The 23,729-nt window shown below is 34.6% G+C and overlaps 1 protein-coding gene across 2 annotated transcripts; it reads right to left on the bottom strand.

The window, feature by feature from the left end:
- Positions 1 to 1,232: 1,232 nt before the first annotated feature.
- On the bottom strand, positions 1,233 to 22,862 carry LOC136027647 (uncharacterized). 2 transcript variants are annotated; one of them, XM_065705073.1, is made up of 6 exons: positions 22,833 to 22,862; positions 17,322 to 17,837; positions 11,445 to 11,569; positions 9,006 to 9,198; positions 7,063 to 7,235; positions 1,233 to 3,279 (listed from the first exon to the last, which is right to left on the bottom strand). In XM_065705073.1, exons 1-6 carry the CDS (start codon positions 22,845 to 22,847, stop codon positions 3,021 to 3,023), a joined length of 1,281 nt encoding a protein of 426 aa, XP_065561145.1. In that variant the 5' UTR covers positions 22,848 to 22,862; the 3' UTR covers positions 1,233 to 3,020. The 2 variants fall into 2 exon arrangements, with proteins under 2 accessions (XP_065561145.1, XP_065561146.1); XM_065705074.1 differs by lacking the exon at positions 22,833 to 22,862 and adding an exon at positions 22,735 to 22,810 and having other exon boundaries at positions 2,866 to 3,279.
- Between the last annotated feature and the right edge of the window lie 867 nt (positions 22,863 to 23,729).

Raw genomic sequence — 23,729 nt, 5'->3', positions numbered from 1 at the left:
ATCACCAGGAGAAGTTTTCCATGAGGAAATTTTCTGTAGTAGAAACTGTCCATTCAAAAAAAGGGGGGGGATTTCTGGGAAATATTTCCACAAAGGGAGGATTTTGCCAAGACCGCAAAAATTATCAAAAATTTAATGAAAAAAAGTTTTTTTTTCAAGTGTAAGTACGCCAATGAGTATTTTTAAGGTAAAATCGTAAGCAAGAAATTGTGTGGGGGAATTTGAGGCGAGGATGGAATTGTCCGAGGGTAATTTCCAGGGGAAAGAATTTTACGTGTGAAGAACTTTTTGGGAAGGCGATTTTTCATGGAGGGGGTGGATTTCCTGCAATTATTTGAATCATAAATAAAAAAATTTCTGCTAAAAGAAAACTTGAAACGAACAGAAATTATTCCATATATGTGGGGAGTGCCCCCTCCTCAATACCCTGCTCTTTACGCTAAAGTTCAACCTTTTGTTCCAATTTTTAAGAGCGATTATTGAAACACAAGGGCCGTGTAATTAGAATCAGAAAATTTTCTAAAAGTGCTTAAAAAACTTGAGCGAGAAGATAGGGGCATTAAGGAAGGGGCGGCCCCCTTTCATACAGGGATAATTTATGTCTGTTTTAAGTTTTAATGTTGCTTCTTAGTTTCAGTTGAAAAAACTTGCAAAACTTATTCTTTTCATTTAGTTCATTACAAAAAGGAGTTCATGAAAAAATTTTCAGAATTGGATTACCCAATTCCTTCTCATAAGTGAAACTAGTTCATCAGAACTGGAGCAATTTTCCTAGACTTTGAAAATTAATATGTTTCTTCTGTGCAATACTTCAGGCAAAATATATTCAACCAAAGGACTTCTAATCAATGTCACTTAGATAATAACAGTGGAAATACAAGCCCTGCTAAAAGATTGCTTTCATCATAACCAAGTTTACAACTGCCATCTTCAAAAAAAGAAGGTTTCATATAGGTTATCCTCAAATGCGGCTTGCTCAGTTTTGTTGAGAATCAAAAGCTTTATCGAACTCAAAATTCTTGCTTCAAGCTCATTCAGGGAGAATTAAAATTTCTGCTAAATTTTAGGAGGTACAATTTTGATGACTCATTTCTAATTTTTAAATTATCAAACTGTATCAAAGAATATTTTGCAAAAAGTTGTAAAATATTTACAAAAATTCGTCACGTTTACCTACCATCTGTACACTTTTATACACACAATGTGTCTGGTTTAAAAAGAGGAAAAGACTGTTATACAAAAATAATGATATATTAAATTAAAAATTTTAACAATAAAATCCGAATATACGTCAACAATTTTCCAAAATCGTATAAAAAAGTAAAGAATAACAAATTAATAACTGTAAACAAATCTATTTTGAGAAAGAGGAAACCTAGTTGGTCAATAGAAGATTTCCGAGTTCAAACAATAATTAATAGAAGTGGTTATGCTTCATGTCTAAGGGAAATCAAAATTATAGTTTCAAGACAAAAAAAGGGAAAAATCTACACTCAGATAGACATCAAAATATCTACAATTACTTTTAAAATGAAATATTGGAACAACTAGCTTACTAACTTTCTAGTCGAGAAAAAAAGATAGGTAAGAAAATAGGAAATTTGTAATATAGGAACAAGCAAATTTAAGAAGTAGGACATATAACGGGACGAGGAAATTTGAAAATTGAGAAATTTTTAAAATTGTGGAATTTGAAAATTGAATCTGAAGCGGAGAAAAAAATTGATACAATAGTAAAAAATTAGAGAAATCCACTAAAAGTTAGGACTATGTGGCACTATTATCAGTAAGGTTTGCTAGAGATTATGATAAGGAACGTAGTCTTACTTAAATTTATATCAAATAGTCAGATCAGACAATATAATGAGCTAAAGGTAAACACCACAATAACCTTAATTCTAAAACCAACTCCAAACAGACTGCGTATTTTAGGTGTGCAGACTGCACCGAAGAACCGACTGCATATACTAGGTATCCTGATAGTTGGTTCATCAAGCTAAAAATTTACTCAATTCTAAAGTAAGAGGGATTCATTATTTGAAACGTTGTTTGTTAGCTGGGAGAAATAAGATTCCCAAATTATTAATTAATTAGTCCAATTTTAAAATCATATTTCATAAAGAAAATAAGCCAAAATAAATAAATTAAAATCCCAAAACAAATTATCATACATTATAAATTACCTAACTTCATTAAATTAACAAGCAAATTGTAACTTCTATTAGCTATAAGTTTAAGTTGGTATACGAAAATCCCAAAACAAATCCCCATAAGTAATAAATTCCGCAAATTTATTAAATTAATAAGAAAAATTGAATAGAGTAAATTGGATTCCAGAATATATTAGCTTTAGGGAACAAATTAGTTGTTTTGTTTTTTTCAACAAAACTTGGAACATTCTGAGGCTTCCAAACAGTCACTGGACAACAACTTCAAAATTTGAAAAATAGTAAAAAAAAACATGGCCAATTATTGCATACAGTGATAAATCGTTTACATTTATATGAATGGTGGAGGTTTTGAATATAATCCATGATTTTTAGGATAAATCGACTTCTGGAGTATGAAATTCAATGCTGATTGCTTGTTTTATATCATTGTCAAGGGCCGAGTCTCTCTAGACTTAATTCCCCACCACTCAGTTGTTTTTTGCTCTCAGTTCAATTTCAATTTTTCTAATCACAGCAGCATAGGGCTATCACAGCTATATTATTACGTATAAGTCTATTATGCTTTATTTACATATGAAGTGTTTCTCCTTCTACACATAATATCCAATTTGAATATTGAATCTACATATTAAACAGTTAAAAGAAGAAGCGTAACCATATTCAAATCATAAAACCTATTCGTGAGTATTAAATTTTGTAAAACTGCATATAGGAAAGAAGAGGAGTAAAGAAAATATAGTAAATAAGCGAAAAACAAATTACGAGACTTATGAGGAATAAAATACGAGAAGTAAAATATGAAAATTGTAGAAAACAGCAAGTAGAATTAGACTCTAAGGAGACACAAATCTACGGTAGAAGTTCAAGTTGGCCATTTTCATCTAATGAAGCTTCTTGGCCATTAAGTCTAACAGCTACTTTGACACCATCATAATGAACTCGTTTCGTGTCTATGTGGCTATGCCGAAAATAAAAATGCTTCCTTAGATTGTTGCAATTCAACGACGTTGTCAGGTGAAGGTTTGGAATCTGTAAAGTTAAACTAGCAGTCCTTGCGCAAGATTTCAAATACAAATTGGCATTTTCATCACTTCCTCTACCAAATATTCTGAAAATGAAAAACAGTTTATTCATCTGGACATGTTCTAAAAAAGGAATTGTTAGTCAGACTATCGTATATTGAATCATCTGGAAGTGTCACAAAAAGGGGTTTTAAGTTAGACTATAGTATACTCCGTAGCTACGTGAGAGCTACAGGATACCTTTACTAAGTCAATTTCCAAAAGCACAGAGTTGAAGAAGCAATAGAATTTCCTTTTAAAACTTTGTTTTATTCTATAAGACTATTTACATTTTTAAAAAGAGCCATAAAATCTTTATTCCATCTAGAATAGTTGTTTGACTATGTCAAAAATGTTTCTAATTCCATTACTACTACTACTACTACTACTACTACTAATAGCTCACTGCAGCACCAAGTCGCCTGAGGCCAACATAGCTACGCAAGCTCCTCCTCCAACCTAATCTATTCAAGGCCCCCTCTTTACACCCTCCCAGAAAGTTTCCATTTCATTTAAATCTTTATTTATGACATCCTCCCAACCCAGGCGAGGACGACCTGCTTTCCGTATAGCCCCAGACGGTTGGCCAAATAGACAATCTTCGGCAATTTGTCATCCTTCATCCGCAGAACGTGGCCTAGTCATCTCAACCTTTCTTTCATTATAGTCCTAGAAAACGAGATTGAACGACATTTTACGTACAATCTACTGTTTGAAATACGGTCAGTCAGCCGGGTACCCAGAACAATCCATAGGCAATTTCTCTGGAAAACATCTAGTAAATTTTCGTCTGCATTTCGGAGCGCCCATGCTTCAGAGCCATATTTGACCAATGTCATCACTTTAGCCTCCAATATTCATTACACAACCGTTTATGAGCCTCATAACCAAAGGTTTCGGTAAAATACCCATTATATTCCTTAATACAGTTGAGCACACACAGACCATCAGAATAGGCCTCAAGAAATTATGGAGGCCAACTGGTCTAAGTTGAAGCATTGTGCAGGCAAATGTATAAATCATATTACCAATATGAGTAGGCCTACGTATCTTATGCAATAAGCTATATCATAGCATTCTTATCGAAAACCTGTTAGGTTTTTTACATAACAGAAGCATCAAAATTTGGTAGGACGTATAAGGGTTTTTCTATTTGAAAATTGGTTTACTTCTTCTGGTGAGAATAAAAGAAAAAAACAGCACCTTTTATTCAGCCGTCAACACCTTGAAAAGAACCTTAGAAGGAATGTGAGACTGTAAGCAGGCACTACGCAAGGACAACCATTGCACAACTTATGGCTATAAAAGTAAAAAAGAAAGAAGAAGAACTTACTGTTTTTAAAACCGTCCTTTTCCGTCTTGATTCAGAAGACAATATTTATTACTTGTTTAGAGGGTGTGGACAGCTTTTTGAAAAGATTTTCCAACAGATAATTATTGATATTTGGACCAGCATCCACACAGTATTGACTCAAACTTGGATAAAACTAATAAGCTTAAATTTTGATTATAAATTATCAGAGTTGCAAGCACTCAAACCATGGCGGAATGGCGTGAAATTAAATAGCTACATTTATAGGCTCAAAAATTACAATCTATCATCATTTCATACCAGCTTTCATACCAGTCAGGGAACCATATTCCCCTAGATATGGCAACTTATTATCAAGGTTTCCATTAAAACCTTTTTAGATCCATTTTCAAGGACCCATAGACCTCCACTCGACCGTCTTCAGTGCAGAATAAACTAGTAAAAATACAGATAAAAGTACACAGAACAATATTGCACAAATAACAGTTCAAATAGGGATAAATCCTTTTATTATACAGTGAAAAACCTTGAATATTTTGATCTCATATACAGTGACTATCGTCTGCAGATGCACTGCTCATATACTGAAATGCTGATACCAAACAAACCTTAAAACAAACACTGAAACTAAATGAAGAAGACCCTTCCTAAGTAACGATGAAAGGGTAACTGAATAAAAATAAGACAGTGAATGTCATTTCAAACTTTTATTTTAAGTGAAGAGCTTTTAAAGGCTAATTGCTTACCAGGTCTAATCTTATTATAGTTAATACTGCAATTGAAATTGGTCTGAAAATATTCATTTTTTCTTTGGAATCGATTCAATTTATCATAAAAAATTAAGATACTGACCAATAATTTTGATCACTAAAAACGACACAGAGATATTATTTATTTTCGGTACATTCTTCTAAAATCAATTTGCATTTATTAAAGCTAAAGCGAGGATTTTCTAGGGGAGGGGAAAACTGGGAGAAAAGAAGTAGGAAAACGATGAAAGAACATATAAGGAAAAGTTTGTGTCAGCAAAGAAAAGGCAGATATTGCTACAAGGTTACCAAGTAATCTTCACGGCATGAGAGAGAGAGAAAAAAAAGAAAACAGTGAACTCAGGGAGCCTAAGGGTGAGCAAAAGAGTCACTAATTTTCATTTGATATTTATACTATAAGGTCCACCAAATCAGTTTTAAAAAAAGGAAACTCTATTTGTAGCCCCAGCTTAGAAATTCTTTTAGGTGAAATTTTGTCCATATTTGAATATTTACAATTGGTTAGGCCTCCTCCCATTTTAAGAAAGCTTCGTCACGAAAAACGTCTAAACTGTGCCTCTTTCGTCAGTCAATGTCTTATTTTCGAAAAAAATGGAAAAACACGCCTTAAAAGTCACATAATCTTAATGAAAATCACACCATCAAATTCAGCGTATCAGAAAGCCCTAATCTAGAGGTTACCAGCTCCTATCTGCAAAAATATGGAATTTTGTATTTTTTGCCTTACGAAAGATCACCGATGCGTGTTTACGTGTTTCTTTTTCTCAGGGATGATTGTATTGATCCAGTGGTCCTAGAATATCGCGAAAGGGCTCATTCAAACAGAAATTAGAAGTTTTAGTGCCCTTTTTAAATGACCAAAAAATTAGAGGACAACTAGGCCCCCTCCCGCGCTTATTTTTCTCAAGGTCCCCCGATCAAAATCTTGAGATAGTCATTTTGTTCAGCATAGTCAAAAATCCAATACCTATGTCTTTGAGGATGACTGAATCCCCCACAGTCCCCAGGGAAAGGGCTGCAATTTATGAACTTTGTCTACTGTTTACATTTAGTATTGGTTATTGGGAAGTGTGCAGACGTTTTCAGAAGGGATTTTTTCTTGTGGGGGGGGGGGTCGGGGATTACGGGGGAGGATCTTCCCATGGACGATGACTTAAAGGGGGAATGGACATTTCTAAGATGGGGGCACCGGATTTCCCAGAATCTTTTAAAAAATGATCAGTAATTAAATAAAGAAAAGCAAGTTTTATCAGCTGAAAGTGAGGAGCAACATTAAAACTTAAAACGAACAGAAATTAATTTGTATAGGGGTCCGCCCCTCAAGTCAAAACATCGGTCTTAACGCAAAATTTTTTTTTAGTACTTTCAAAAGAGCTGTCTGTTCTAATTAAATGACCTTTGTGATTCATGGTCATTCTTGAAGAATTGGAGCAAAATTCAAATTTTAGCATAAAGAGCGAGGTATTGACTAGGGAGCCACTCCCTCAGATACGCATTAATTTCTGTTTGTTTTAAGTCTTAATGTTGCACCTTACTTTCAGTGGAAAAAACTTTTTTTTTTGTTTAATTATCAGAATAATGAATAATGAAAAAGAAAGTTTTTTTTTAATTTTCCAAGTTATCAAATAACAATAACACATGAAAAAATCATAACAAATTGAGAGAAATTTCTGGCCAATAAAATTGGCTAGTTTTAGTATAAGACTGATGACAGATAGAACAGACATACAAATATATTAATAACTTACTCTAGTGTCCCGCCTTCCCTTTTAACGATCGTTAAAGTTTTGGTCCACCAGACTTGCTCTCCAGTTGAGAGTAAATAAAAGACAAAATCATGAGATTGGATGCTGATTTGACCGTCAGGACTTTTGGCAACCATTTCTCTCTTCATATTTATTGACTCTTCTTGGATTGCAGACTAGAAAGAAGAAATAAATTGGTTATCTTTATCAATTTCTTTTTTTGTGTGTGTTATTTGGTAATAAATAATGTTAGCAATAAAAAAAGGCCTTCGGGAGCAATTTACGACCCATTCTATGTTTTTTCATACTCCAAGCATGCATTCTATTTTATATTTTACTGCATTTTTTCATTCTATTTTTGCTCACATTCTGTGTTTTCATTGCTAGCATTGTACACAAGGAATGGGATCAAATTCGTTTTCACCTTGAATGCCTAAGGTTAGGACGTGAAAAGTCATATGGTTAAAGTTCACTGATTCTTTTACCTTTATATTAAATAAAAAAAAGAACAACAACAAAACGCCAACTTTCGGAGAGAGGGAGGAGGAAAATTGCTGAGTTGATCATTTAACTGGACTGAATTTTTTATTTTTTTTTTCGTAGATTTTTAGACTCTAAAATACAAAACTATCAAAATAGTCCTTTGTCCAGAGGTCTTCTAATGACAGATTCATCTATACATAAGAGCAAAGGATGGCGACAACGAACGCAGATTTTAATTTGATCTTCGATACCTAGGGCCAGTTTTAAGTTTTAGTGCTGTTCTTTACCCTCCTGAAAATACGAAAAGTGCCTGAAAATATGGTATACAACGGTTTTGGGTCCAAAAAGTCGTTATGGTAGATGGCGCTGGTGAATTTGTTTTCAATACTAGTGCCAATTACAAGTTTTCACATATTCTTTGGTAGATAGTTTGACTTTCAGCAGGTCATAAAAAAGGAAATAAATAGATATTTGATATTTTTATTTTCTCCTTTGTTCTACAGCGTGTGAATCCTTTCTTAAGAGGCAACACAACCAGTTTTCTTTACTTTTTACCAGAGAGGTCATCTTTTGTCTAGATTTCATATAATAATGGCTCTTTCCCTCTCTCGAGGTCTTTTAATTTACGTAATCACTGAAAGAAGATGGCTAAGCCATCTTTTAGGCATAAAGAAGGACATATTTCCAAAGATAATGCTGCTTGACCGGCCCATCAGAGGGCTAAAAAAGGCATCAATAAAAGCACTTAAAAAAGGATTAGAGAGCTAAAAATCATCCTCAGAATGGGTAGGAAGAGGTCACAGGGAAGAATTTAAAGGATATAGGAGCTTCCTCCGAGGGGTAGTGTTAGCAATACCAATAACGATTGAACGAGACAGCTACCAACGTAGGTCACCCCAAAATACTTTTCCCAGAAAATTATAAAGAAAGAATAAAGTCTAGCAACAATTACAATTTGTATTATTATGTGATGTGACTACTTATAAGAAAAAGATCAGCCGAGGCCTTGATACGAAGAAAATGATTTTGACAGCAAAAGAAAAGCAAAAAATTGTTCAGGTTATGAAATGACAGTGTTGTAGGTAAGTTCAACAAATGCAAAACGAAATCTTGCTTTCACTGTCATAGATTTTGCTGAATTCAATATCTGTTTCAACTACGAAAAAATTATATATCTTAGTATTGTATTGTGATGAGAAAACTTTATGGCTAGATTTTAGGAATAATTGTAGCGGCACATTTAGTCCTATTTTAAAACATACTCTCGGCAAAATATTCAGGGAATGTTCTATGGTACAATACACTGCTGATAAAAAAGAAAAAAAAATCTGATTCCTCAAGATTAGCATTTTGATGAAAAATTAGTTTTTTTTGAAAAGTTTAGAAAGGTCTGAGCTTAATGCCAATACTTATGTTGAGCATCCCTTTTTACAGTCACGCGATGAAAAATTGTTTATACTCACTTGGATTTGATTTTTGCCAGCATATACATCTTGCCTAAACATTTTTGTTTCCTCTGAGACCTTGGTAATCATGTCGTCTCGAAAAGCATTAAACGTATCAAATTTGGTTCTGACTCCTCCTTTGTCAAGTAGATACGCTATTCCTTGTCTGTTAAGGCCAAAACTTATGCCCATATGCCAAAACTTCACATACCTTGAATGATATAAAAAAAAATATAGAAAAGACAAGTATGATGGGCAGATAACAAGCGTAGAGCGCCAAAGGTCTGAGCTGCCACCCTCAGTGAGGAAAGTGAGCTGAGGGTGGCAACATTTGACCATATTCACGATGGACGAATACTCGAGCGAGCCGAAATGGACGACGAAAATTCGGCAAAACCGGTTCTTACTAGCGAAATAACCACCGAGGCTGACTCCTTACTAGTATACCTAAATACGCATATCAAATCTAGTCTAAACAAATTGACTTAGAATTGTGAAAACAGATGCAGATTAGTTTTGGAGTCGTAAGGATAAAATTAAAATATCCAAAGAATTTAAACGAAAACACAAAAAAAGAAAAAAAAAACAGTAGTGTGACGTCACGATAACAAGCATTTAAAGCCCAAAGGCTAGATATAGGCTGCATTATAAAACACCCTCAAATCAACTTAAATATATGAAAATTGATGTAGAAATGTTTTAAGATTATTAAAATATGAAAAATTCCATGAAAATAAAAATGAGAAGAATTTTAAGAACAAAGTAAAGTGGGGAAACATAACATCATGATAACAAGCGGGATAGGCCGAGGGCTTTAGACTCACCGAAACTGCCGCCTGGGCTGTTTCGAGGGAATGAAGACGACAAAAAGCCGGCCAAATTGGCTCTTCTTCCAGTCTATATGCATAAATCAAGCATCCTTGTGTGTGTATGTACACTAAAAAATAAGCTGAACTAATGAAGTTAGACACATGACAAATAAGGCCAACGCAGAATAATTTTAGAATTAGAAAACATATAAAACACAAAAATTCTAAATATAGCAACTAAAAATAAATAAATAAATAAATATAACATCATGATAACAAGTTTCCTGGTGCTGAAGGCCTGACCATCCCCAGAGAGAACGAAATATGCCATCATAATAATGAGTTTCCGAGGACAGGACTCCCAACTGTCGTTATAGGAAGGTAGTATCATGCTATATTTCCGAGGGTTGAATACCCATGCGAGCAGAAGTAAACAGCAAAACCAGCAAAGCCGGTTTTTTACAGACAAAGGAGCCGGTGAAGCAGGGTCTTCTGCTAGAATCTAGATATACTTGACAAAAAGGACCACTTTGTGGGTCTTTTGACTAGGCATGCTTTTGGTCACCTCCCTCCGCTTGCTTGGGTCTTCGGCCCTTTAGTATGGCCCTTGCCTCACTCTGGCCAGTAATAATATATGTGATATTACATATTCATCAGCCTTTTGAAGAGCCTACGTTTCAGAACCACACTCAAAAACTGTCATTACTGTGGGTTCCAGTGTTCTAATATTAGGTCGCAGACCTATCTTCCTATTTGACCCTCAATCCAAAATATCTCCAAGGTATCTATAATTCGTAACTACTGGCAAGGTAGTATCAAGGGGCAGGGAGGTTATCGGGTTTGAACTCCCCCTCCCCTCCACACACCCCCCAAAAAAAATGTCCAACTTGTAAAAAGTAAAACAATGAATATTAAAAGAATTCTTGATGTATTTTTTCAAATGTTTCATACCCCCAAAAAATCCCCCCAAGACAAAAATACTGGATATGGCCATAGGCATTGGAAAATTTTTCTGTTTGTTGAAACGCTTTAGCCCTGTTTCCATTATTCCCACAGTTATTACAGTTCTGGTAGTCTCTCTCTGGTTTTGTACCCAAGGGGGTTACAGTACATTTATGTTAGTTGAGTCAATATTGTTCTTCATTGTGAAGGAATTTCTGCATTTCATAGTTACTACCAATACCTATCCGAGACGCCAATTCGCGAAAATGTAGTGTGAGAGGAGGGAGGCGGTGTATTTTTAAAAACCTAGGAGGGGGGGACAATTCTATTCTTTTTTTTGATTTCGCTCAATGAAAAAAAAGGTATTTTTCAATGAAAATGCCATAAGGACGGTATGTTCCAAAGTCTGGGGCGGCAATTGCCCCCCCCCCCAAATAAGACCCCTGATGCCTATTTTTGCTCTCGTCTTGATTTCTTTTCTAGCTAAAAAAAAATGTATCTGTCATATTGTTTACTTCATCCAATGAAAGTTCTGTAATTACCTAACCACACAATGGACCTATAGGAAAGCAGTTCCTTGAGATCCATTGCTGTAAGTACATCAACAGAACCGTAAAACTGTTTTCCCATATTCCATTTTAGACGTATAAATATAATCCCCTCCCTACCTCTCTTACATTGAAAAACACCCAAGCAAACTTCTTACCTATGTTCTCCTTCTTCGTGAAAAAGTGTAGACTCACATCTATTTCCTCTTTTTAACAATGTTCCTAAAGGATGCGAGACAGCAATCGATCCTCTGTGACCCGCCACAGAAACGGAAATCTGAAGCTTAAAAAAAAAAGATAGTGAGTCAATGAGGGAATTTTAAAATATTGTCTCCACACAGTTGTTGAACTGAATACTGCATACGATCAAGCTAATGGAGATGATGAAAATCTAAAAATGAAAACATTTCCGGACCTTTCGGTCATTTGGATTCTATTGGCGACCTAAAAAAGTTCATATGATGCCAGGTAGGGTTCAAAAGCCCTATAGGGTGGAAGACTAGCATGATCCTATGAGGTGGATTTCGTGGATCCTATGAGGTGGATTATGAAATTTTGATTTCGCTCAATGAAAAAAAAGGTACTTTTCGATGAAAATGCCATAAGGACGGTATGTTCCAAAGTCTGGGGCGGCAATTGCCCCCCCCCCCCAAAAAAATAAGACCCCTGATGGCTATTTTTGCTCTCGTCTTGATTTCTTTTCTAGCTAAAAAAAAATGTATCTGCCATATTGTTTACTACATCCAATGAAAGTTCTGGTAATTACTTAATTTTAATTCCAGCAATCCAGACCAGGGACCAGTTCAATAATGCGGTTTAAACCAGTTCAATAATATTTCAAAAATATTGAGTTTCAATATTTTTGAAACTCAAAAAATATTGAAACCAGTTCAATAATATTCAAATAAACCAGTTCAATAAATCTAAAAATGAAAACATTTCCGGACCTTTCAGTCATTTGGATTCTATTGGCGACCTAAAAAAGTTCATATGATGCCAGGTAGGGTTCAAAAGCCCTATAGGTTGGGAGACTAGCATGATCCTATGAGGTGGATTTGACATTGACGGGGTGAGAGTAAACTGCAAAACTACTAAGTTAGAAACGAGACATTCTCAGCACAACTATTTTGAAACAACAAGGGGTAAAATTATCTCACAGTAACAATCATTTATTTACACAGGAAATACCCTCATAATAAAAAGCTCACAGGGGCCGAAGTCCCCAGTAGCAAGCGAAGCACACAAAGCAAGGCCACAAAAAGCCTGCAAAGGCTTTTTGTGGCGAAGCAGGCTTTTTGCTTCTAAATTGAGTAGAAATAAAGTTGCATAATAAATTAAGCTGAACGTGAGAGGAAACTGCTATGAACGACTAAATGAGAGACAAAACGAATATAAATTAGAATGAATAACCAATACAAAGTTAAAAAAACAAATTTGTGTAGATGAATCTTTCTCTCTCTCCCTCACGCTCACCACCGAATTTTTGCCAGGAAGATTGTCATGGTGTACCATGTTTTAAGCGGAAATACGTTTAATTTTAAATCTTCGCTATTGGAAGCATAAGTTGGGCCCATAGCCCTTCATATGCCACTTCCCCTCCTAGAATTATACATTTTAGCAGAAAATGAAGCATGTTGATTGTTCTTTGAAGCACAATGACTTTCAATCTACAGGACTGAGAATTATAGTGGGTCCTTGGTCCTTCCAACACCACACCTCCCACTAACTGACCAACAGAATATATGCATATAGCACCTTTTTAGAGCCATTGAATTTTTTTTCTAAAGTATTTTCAGTTTGAGTGATTGGAAAACCGTCATCCCTTTCAACCAACTTTTTCCGCAGAAAAGTAGGCAAGCTGCGTTTTGCAACATAAATTCAAACCAGAATAATTTTTGATCTGACACTACTGAAATGTCATTTAACTATTTTCAATCAGAATGGTTGCAACACCCACGTAGATCCTATCTCCTCTGTCCCCCTCCCCCTTTGTCAAATTCTTGATCAAAAGATATGCCCATGACACTTAGCTTGGCTTGAAGCCAGGAAACAATTTTCAATCAACATGATCGGAGGCACAGATTAGGCCCGTTTCCCCCGCAACAACCTGGACCACCTTATTTTTCCCATAATATAATGCAAGTACACCTTATTCTACTTGGAATTATGTAAGGATTTTAAATCTGTGTGATTAAAGCAAAGTGAGCCAGCGGCCTCTATAAGAATACCCTGATTCTATAACTGGCAGCCTTTTAGCACCTAAGTAGACATGTTCCATATTGCTTGAACAAGATTCATGCAAATAGTTTCTATCTACATGATTAGATTAGAGGAGTAATGTGAGCCATAACTTCTCTAAAGCCCCTTCCCACCAGCTTTTTAGTAGAAATGTAGGATATAGCAGCTTATTTGAACCAGAAGAATGCAAGAATTTACTATATTGCAAATCGATGTGAATCAGAAGCCCATCTTCTCCATCCATGGCTAAATTTCTAGCAGAAAAATAGCCATAAAATACAGTGTTTGCAATAAAATCAATTTTCATAAGTGTGATCAAATACATACAGGCAGTATGGGGTCCCACAACCCCTTCCCCACCACCAAATTTTCAGCAGAAAGGCGGACAAGCTTGATTTTCACAGAGGCTTCAAACGTAAGGGGAAATTACGGTTGCTTTGGGCCAATAAAATAGAGGGGCATGATATTCATAGACTGCGTACGTATTGCTTTATAGTACTTAGTCTTGAAAATTGCCTTACTTTTCCAAATTAGTTTTTGTTTGTGTTGGATCAACATGGTTTTACTATCGACATTTGTAATTGCAAAAACAGTTGTAAAGTATTTTTTTAGACGCTCTACGTAAGAACTAAAATGTTGATTTACAATTTGTGTTTAAGCAGAATTTAAATATTTAGTCAAATTCTTTGATAATAAATTAAAAATCAATATCACTAAAAGATTATCATTAATTTTGAATAACTAACAATTCAGGGTTGGTGAGAAGGGTATTTTTCTACCATATGAACTCTAATTTCTGAATATCCGGTACTTTGTAAAATATTTGGTATATAAAATGCATTACTTATAAAGTTGATGCCCCCCCCCCCTGCAGACAATATAATACACATACACAAATATACACATATCTTATCCCATCGTATTATTAAACGTTCTGTTTCATGTTCTCTTTTGTTTAACAGTTAGTGTTTGAATAAATACAGTAGAATATTACAGTAGAACACCTTGAATGATACAGAGAAAATAACATGTGAGAATGATGGACCTTTGCTCTATAGCTGAAAGGATTAAAAATTCAAAATCCATGGAGAATTTCTCTGTAGGAAATGCGATACAATATTTGCTAGAAAATATTCTGTTTCATTCCATTTAATACCCATGTGGCTAGAGATTTGCAGTACCTTAAGCACATTTATCATTGCTCCTCAGCCCGTAAACAAGTGTGCAACATTAAATCAATATCAGGAAAGAAAAGCAGATGGTGCTAAGCAGAGACATAGCTGACGGGAAAGCAGTCAAAACAACTATGTACTTAAGATACCAAATGATAACTAATCAACACTTTTAAAGTCATCTCAATGGCTCGGAGCATTGAAGAAAGGATAGATTAAGATTTGCGCAAAGATACACGAATATTAAGGTTTAAATATTGATGGAAGTTGGAATTTGCTGATTGCGAGAATGCAACAAGAAAGGAACGTTACAAATGCGTTAGGGTCATTTTTGGCAGAGGTTGGCAAAAAAACAGCAGACCATGTTGGGATACCCACTACATTGGTCCGGCTTGCTGTAAGTAAATGTACTCGGACCTGTCTTTCCATTTGAAATTCTGCTGACCATATGAGATCTTAGAAGCAATTAGTCTTCTGGTTCCGACCGAGTATACCCTAAAGTATTAAAAGCAATTGGCCATCTATCATAGAGCCTCTTACTTAGGCTATTTGATAAATTATCCTTCCAAAAGCGGACGTTCCCAGAATTACTGATGAAAGCTAGACCAGGGAGTCCTCCTTGATGAGAACCTGTCATTCCTGCATCACACCCAATAATTGGAAGTGGAGCTATTCTGGAATCTTGGAGTAACAAAGAAGACTGAGCAACAATTTGCAGCTGAAAACACTGGTCCTTCTGTACAATGCTCTGATAAAGCCCCATTTATAGCATTCTTTATTGATTTGGCAATCGACCTTCAATTTTGAACTGCGAAAACTCCACCTGTGAGTCACTCCACCGACTGTCAAGCCTGATTTTGATGTTGAAGTTTTTTTTGAGCTGGCGAGCTGCCAGATTCATTTAATACAGTATTTGAACTGCTTCAACCAGCATAATTTTCATACCCGATCACAATCAAAATTATACATACCTACTACCCCGACTGTATGGTCAGATTTTGCTCCAAATATTACATGTGCTTTATTTAAGAGAAAAATAAAAAATCATTTCTTAGTGAAAACTATTAAATTAAGGTGTGGCAAATAAACAGTTTAAGAATAAATCAAATATAACAGAATTAAGTATAAACATAAGATTTTTATGAATTTTGATGTTTCTTTAATTAGTTTTTTTTTATGGGGTGCTTTCCCCTGGGGCCAAGAGCAGGAAGGTAATTTTTTTTATTAATTCCAAGTGCTGTAAGCTTTATCAAGCTTGTCGCACTAAAGGTTATAAAAAAAAAAAAAAAAAAAAAAAAAAAAAAAAAAAAAAAAAAAAAAAAAAAAAAAAAAATGACAACGCTGACAACATAATACACACATACAAATCTATGAAAAATAACACACTATGAAAACATACAGGTCACAAAACAGCTAATACAAAAAATGAAAATTACTCTCAGAACGGATCGTGATAAGACCTAATACGGAAATCTGTAGAGGCTAAACTACTTTTGAAAGATTAGACCATGATAATCGCAACTGTTTCTGATGGAAGTGCGTTCCATGTCTTCCACACTCGGCTAGAAAAAGAGTTTTGGCCTAATCTTTTCTGTGAACATGGTGGGTATATTTTGTGTTGGTGTTGACGGGTACTACTGTATTCTTTAAAGTTGAAGAAGTGAGTTGGAGTGGTATTATCAATGTTCCTAACAATGCGGAATTTATCTATTAGACTGTATTTATTAAAAATACAGAATGTATTTATTATTAGATATTTGTTTGTTTTAAGTAGGATAAGGATAGGAAAAGGATAAGTAAGGTCGTGCCTGAGAGTAGGAGCAGTGACGACTCATCGTATTATGCTTAAAATGTCAATGTCGTAGTTCCTGGCGGCCAAAAATGGACTGAATATTTTGATCATATGATATTTATAAACTGTTTGTTAATAAGCATATTTCACTTGGCTTGAAGAGGTATCACCTGTATTATGCAAGGCAAGGTATTCAATTGCAAAGCAAAATTTAAATCAATCACGTATTAGCGATTTGACCGAGATTGAGTGATGTAGCCTTTGGTATCTTATCAGAGAACTCACCAATAGGTAGAAAGTACTGAGATTTGCAAGAAATTCAGTGGGCAAGTTTGTTCTGAATTTGTCCCACCCAAACACTGTTTCTGAGAACAGTTCTGCCACTGAGCTTTAGGCTATAGTTCAGATACTGGCCGGCTTCAATATTTCATAGTTCAAGGAATCACCAAGCATTGAAATTTTGAAACATGGTAGCATTACGGCTCGGCCTTAGATTTAAAAAAAATGTATTTATAAAAAAAACGCGGAGGAAAAAATATATTAAAAAATACATAAATATATAGGCCTACTTTGGAAATAAGCGTATTAATTAAGCAAGGGCTTCATCTGCAAAGGTTGTAGGCCCAATCTTTTTACCAGAGTGAGCATGCTGAAAGTAAGAGGATTACAAAAGGTAGCCACCCTTATTTATGTGCCTAGTAACTTAGCCACTACATTTCATGAAAATATATTATTTTAGATCTATCCTTCCCCTCAAAACAAGGAAATAAAGAATATAAAAACAGTTTATCAAGCGAAAGAACTCACAAGGAAACAAAATAGGGTTTGTTTACCTTATTGTTAGCGAAAATGAATCCTAAATCATCAGTAAAGTCCATATACACATGGTCACCTAGTTCAAGTCGATTAGCGCCTCCTCTTGTGGTGAAAGACGGGTTTTGGTGCAATGGCACACTTGTACTGGGATATGTACTAGCATATGTAGGCAGTATTGAAGCTTGTACATCCACAGGAGACACATAATGGTCATTTGAAGAATAAAAGCCTTGAGTAATATAGGGAATATATTCAGTACTTGAAGGATTATAAACTAAGGGATGATTTCCAATTGAGGTACATGTAGAATGGAAGAACAAATCAGGTACGGGTTGCACAGGGACTGGCATAGCTGATGGTACAGCTGGGAAGGACAGGTAAAGTCCATTAACTCCATTGTAACAAATATTATATATGGGACCTTCTTCTTGGAGTTCAATTTGTGTTCTGTACAGGTTAGGTGGATAGAAATACTGGGCACCTTGATAAAAATCTTCAGCCTGAAGAGGAGCTTCCAGATACCAGATAACTTCCTAAAAAAGTAAAAATATTTTGAATATTTTGAACCGACTTTCATCTATGTTTTCTATAAACGAAAATAAATTTTCTAACTGATTAATTTTGAATTATCTGCAAAAGAACAATGGATTAATTTTCTGCTTGGTGGGACTGGGCTCGGGGTTCAATTCCAATTGCTATAAGGTTGGGCGACAGGCTTGCTACCTGGCGCTGTAAAAAGACCCAGCAATTGAAAAATAAATTTTACGCCCTAAGAACCATTTATGGTTCTGGAGGATCTATATCCTGGATCCTCAACTTTAGAGTTCACAAGATGTAAAAAAAACTACCCGGTGCCTGAAGGAGAGTTGATAAAAATAAAGTAGCTCAATTCCAATTGTTACTTAAAATGTTAAATCTTACAAGGTTTTTTGATTCATCAAATAGCTACCAGTACCTAGATTAAGATACAGAAAATCAGCAATTATGCTTGAATTGTTTGTATCTGCTGAATTTTTGTACTACTTCTCACCTCTTATCAAATCTACCAAAACGTGATTTAAAATTATACAAAACGTTTGCTTCTGAACTTTCATTTTTCTTTGACATGTTTTACAAAGAAGCAGAAGCTTTGTCTTTTCCAAGCTGGTGTCAATGAAAGTTGAAAGAATTCAGATTTGATGTAATGGAAAAAGGTGCAGTACATCACGACAACATTTCCAAAAAAGGCTGTGCTTTCATAGCTCAATGGGAAATTTGATGGAGCTACAAATCTCATACCATATGAGAACTAGATATCACCGCATCTAACGCCAGTACAAATCTTTGTGGTAATTTCTGGCATTTGAGTGGCATATGCCCTTAAAAAACAAGGATTTCTTAGCATTTTGTGGCTCAGAGTAAAAGTTGCATTTGTATATTTTGAAACTGGTTATAAACAAGCATTTACCTGTCTAGATACAACATAGAGAAAAGGCATAAATATTAGGAGACTAGTTATTGACAAATCTATTGACTATTTACTTGTAGTTTATGCATTATTTGCATTCTATTTTTCCTCCTAAGTTTTGCATCTCCACTGTTGGACCAAATAAACAACCTTTAGTACAGAAAAGGCCAATACGAAATGTGAAACCAAAAAAGATCCTATTAGTGAATTTTTATCTACTGGTTGCACTCTTAAAAAGTTGCATAATAAAAAGTAGAAAAATGTGGTTTTGTCCACACTTTTCAACTTTTCTGGTAAGGGAAAATCGTCCGTTTTGTACCTACTCTCCTCTGTAAGCATTTGTCCAATTAAGCATTGTTCCATGTCCAATTAATTCAGTTATTTGCTATGAAAAATTTCTATAAATTCAAAAAGGTGAAATTCTTTTGTGAGTAAGACAAACTTTAAGGTGTACAATTTCATAAGAAACTTTATTAACTTGGATGACGCCGTGGGAGCTTCAAAATACAGAAACTTTATTGACTTTGTGAATGGTACATGAGCTAGCTCAAAAAATAAGGTACTCAACAAATATTTTACTTGATGATATCTTACTGTTTAGGCTTGTTTCCGAATATAGAATTACTGTAAGTTACTAAGTGACTTTTGAACTTAAAATGCTACATGTGAAACCTTTTGGAACTTGTGTTTAAATCCATAAGCATTATACAAAAACAAAATCATTCTAAAACAGAGCTCTTAAAGAGAAGTAAACGTGAAAGATGTTGATACAATAGCTGAAGAGGGCACCAGTGAATTGCTAGTAAAATGATAGGTTCCAGGAAACAATTAGGCCTGTGTTATAGTCTATTGTTGTGTCGTAGCTACTATTCTAGCATAGAAGTGCCATTCTAGGCTAGATACAAAATGTAATTTTCACTGGAAGTATAAACACAATGTGGCTTGGCCAGTATTAACTTGACTTAGGCCATCAGTAATTCAAAATGACCTAACAGGATTGACTACTAAAACTATGGCTACCCTTCTTCAAGTACAGGCATGGATAAGGGGGACCAAATACAGGTTTAAAAAGCAGAAAATAATGGAGAGACTCAGCATTGAAATACTTTCAGGGTGTAAGGCTTGAAACCTCAAAAGTGCACTCCTAAAATTCTTCAAAACTGCAGCTCTAAGTGAGCCCAGAGCAGACTTATGGAGCATTTGAACTGTTAACAAGTAGAATTCTTTAGTAAATTCAGCTCTAAAAACTAACTCACGTAAGAACTTCAACAATAAATTTGTCCTTTTCTAGAAAAATCAGCTTTCTATAAATGACCTCTAGGGAAATGACTACAATAAACTACTAGATTATAGGGCTTTCTAAGGTTTCTACATTAGAGAATGAAAATTAAAAAAATTCACAAAGAGACCACATCTTGGAAGTTAGTAAGTTGGCAATTTTTTTTTGAAGAGTAATCAAGTTACTTGCTAAAATAAAAAAAATTTCATGAGATTCCTCATTCAATATTTTTTTAATTTCAAATATACTACTACTAATGTCAAAATTGAATCATAGCCCCACTCCCCCAGGTACAGCACTAGGGGGAGTGCCAAGACATCAATAGTGCCTAGGTCACAGGCAAAGTTTTTTGTTTGTTTTTGGTTTTACTTTAATGACATTATGAACCAATGAATAATGAGAAATACAAAAAAATAGAAGTCAACATAATCAGTAAAGTTGTGAATATTCACTATTGCTGTATCTAGAGGTTAGAAAGTGGCCAGGTGCCAACATTTAAAGATGGTATCTCCCAAGTTTCATAAGACAGAGCATGTGAATATACAGTAGCCAGCTTAGTGCTCAAAATGAAAAGGTTTGCATCAAATTTTTCTTAACATAAGCTGGAAAAGTACAAATCTGTAGTTGGCTTCACTCCTGGAGAAGCATTTAATTCATAGATAGTTTAGTAAATAAGCTCTAAGTAGGATGACCATTGGATTTATTTTTGTAAATTCAGCACTAAAAGCTAACTCACTAACTTCAACAATAAACTTGGCCTTTTCTAGAAAAATCAGCTTCCTATAGATAACCTCTAGAGACATGACTATGATGAACTACTAAATTAATAGGGCTTACTGTGCCTTCAACATTAGAGAATGAGAATAAAAAATTTCACAACTAGATTAAGAGTGTATATTGAGTCATCTACACATGAGAATGATGAAACAGAAAAATTTCACAAAGAGACCACAGTATGTAGATAACTCATAATTTTTTTGAAAAGTAATTAAGTTACTTGCTAAAATAAACACACATCATAAGATCTCTCATTCAATATATTTTTTTAATATACTACTACTACTGTCATAACAGAATCATAGCCCCACTCTCCCTAGTACAGCACTAGGGGGATTGCCAAGACACCAATAGTGCCTGGATTACAGGCATTTTTTTTTTTTTTTTTTTAATGATATTATGAACCAACTATTGATGAGAATAAATACAAAAAAAATGCAAATCAACATAATTAGCAAAGTTATGAATATACACTATGGCTGTATCTAAAGATAAGGAAGTGAGACTGGTATGGTATTCAATTGTAAAGTTAGGCTGGCAGTTATCATGTTTTGAAATAGGGCTGAAAGGGGAATCATGTGATAGCCTATATTTATCTTTTAGATAGAAAATTATCCATCCTTCCCAAAGTTTATACAATAATTATAATACTTTTATACTTTACCTCTTCTGAACTAAATACTTAAGTAACAACAGAAGAGTATTATTTGATTTTCTGTTCAATAATGTTTCCAAATGTAATGGTTGTCATCAGGAAAATTGCATCTAATCCCCCTCCCCTAGTGGGGATAAATATAGCTCAGGCCTATATAAAACTTTTCTGATTTTGTTGGGTTCTTTTAGAGTAGTATTGTACCCTGACTACTGATGAAAAATAAGTAAACAAGTAGCGCAGACCAACAGAATCAGCAAGGACTAATGTAACAAGTCTAAAGCAAGATACTTATACAAAGGAAATGCTATAATTCTAATACCAGAAGAAAAGTGCAACTCAATTTATTTTTTATAGTAAAATTCTAGATGAGAGGCTTTTGACTCTCTTTTAAAACATTTGTTTAGAGAATGCCACTTTAATGATTGAATTCCAAGTCTAAATTATGACCTGGAAATTTATTTTCAAGTTTATATCTCTACCTTTTGCCTATTCCTAGGGCTGAGAAAATTTTTAGGAGACAGCTCTATTTCAAAGTCTACTGGAACTTGGGGAAAAATTTACTAGAATTTGGTATGTGGAAAGTCCTGTTTTTACTTTTTTGGGCTATATACTTGACAAATAGCCTAGGAGGGTAGATTTTGTTGGTATACCTTAAGAAATGGTAGGCTATACCTTAGCAAGGCTAAGTAAGTATTTTACAATTTTTAAAGTCATTTTGAGAACTTAAAAGTACCTTTTTTTCTTTTGAGAATGCTAAAGGTCTACTGATTCTCTCTAGGCCATACTAAGATTTAAAGAATATTATTTTGGAAAAAGTTCTCAATAGGGAACTAGGCCTAATATTTTCTCATTAGGCTATAGTATTTTGTTTAGGGAAAGAATCCTTTTGTAGAATTACCATTAACAGATCAGATCTACATCTGGCCTTATTGAGGGGGGAGTGGTAGAACACAATAGTCTTTATAGCCAAGTGGCAGTTAGGCTATGCCTTGATGGAAATAGTGGCTTTCTGAATGGAGAATAAAATGGTAAGCTACCACTGAGTTGCTATTAGCCTAAAGTGTTCAGTCCAGAAAATCAGTCAAAAATAGTGTTGTCCTAATAGTTTCTTGTGAGCAAACAATTGCTAAACTGCAAAAGCCTATCATGAATCTTTTTGGCCTCATGAATAGGCCTAGACCTAAGCTAGTGAGGCGATGGAGGTAGCCTAGAGCTTTAAAAGCCATTTTCAGGCTTCAGATCTATTCAAATACAACAAAAAAAAACACTAACCAAGATTGTACTGCCTCTAACTTGGAAATTAAAGTTTATCCAACATGCCAAAAAAAATCTAACAACCTACTACTTTTAAATATCAAAAATTAGCCTACTTGTTGGTCTCCCATCTCAAGAGCTGACTGTAAATGACAGAATAGATGGTGCAAAGGAAAACTTACTTATATAAAAAGGCACCTCCCGCTGGGAGACTGTGGAGTGGGGCGGCTGTGGGAGACAGAAAACTGCATCAAGGAGAGCACAAGGAGGGTGAGAAACAGAGGAGAATAAAATCTTAGGCGTTTACACTAAGGGAACAATAATTGTATATAATATATGTATATATTTATTTATGTATTTTTTAAGAACGCTGTTATAATTATTTCTCAAATTTGGTATGCTACCATTTTTTGGTGTAAAAAAAAACGTTCTAGATAGGTTGCAACTTAGGGAAAATTGGTTTAGAGTCGTAATATTGAAAAAAAATAATTCCTACGAATGTCGGTACAACTGTGTGGAGGAAATGTAATAAATATTGTTAAAACTGAGTGTATTTGCTAAATATTTTTTTGATTACAATTTAATTCGATATTCGATAGCATAGAATAATATGTCGGTGTAAATATATAAAAAGTTTGTCTGAATAAAATGAAATTAAATTTGCTTTGTAACTATAATTTTTCCCATTTTAAAAGAAAACATCATCAATCTAGAGCTTTGAAATCATTTCAACGCACTTAATTATAACTGATTGGTCTACAAAGCTGGTATATTTTTTTTTCTGTAATCTGGAAATTTAGATGGTAAAATGAGAGTGCCCTTTTTAAGAACCAAAAAAATTAGACGGAAATTAGGTCACATGCCCCCGCCACTTTTTTCCCAAAACCATCCGATCCAAATTTTGAGATAGCCATTTTGTCCACTATAGTTGAAAGGCCCAATAACGATGCCTTTGGGTATAACATGAACCTCCCCCCACAGCCCAGGGAAATCGACGACATTAGGTCGTGCTC

This window comes from Artemia franciscana, chromosome 5 (assembly GCF_032884065.1).
Source record: "Artemia franciscana chromosome 5, ASM3288406v1, whole genome shotgun sequence".
Classification (NCBI taxonomy): Eukaryota; Metazoa; Arthropoda; class Branchiopoda; order Anostraca; family Artemiidae; genus Artemia; species Artemia franciscana.
The sequence above is the reverse complement of the archived record's forward strand: the minus strand, read 5'-3'. Positions and strand labels throughout refer to the sequence as shown.

What these genes read in the sequence shown, in the direction of transcription:
- LOC136027647 (XM_065705073.1), bottom strand. An exon ending in TCATTTTCGCTAACAATAAG is followed by an intron (nt 11,570 to 17,321) that starts GTAAACAAACCC and finishes TTTTTTTTTAAG; the next exon opens with CTTCAGATTTCCGTTTCTGT. An exon ending in AGGGAAGGCGGGACACTAGA is followed by an intron (nt 3,280 to 7,062) that starts GTAAGTTATTAA and finishes TTTCATTTTCAG; the next exon opens with AATATTTGGTAGAGGAAGTG.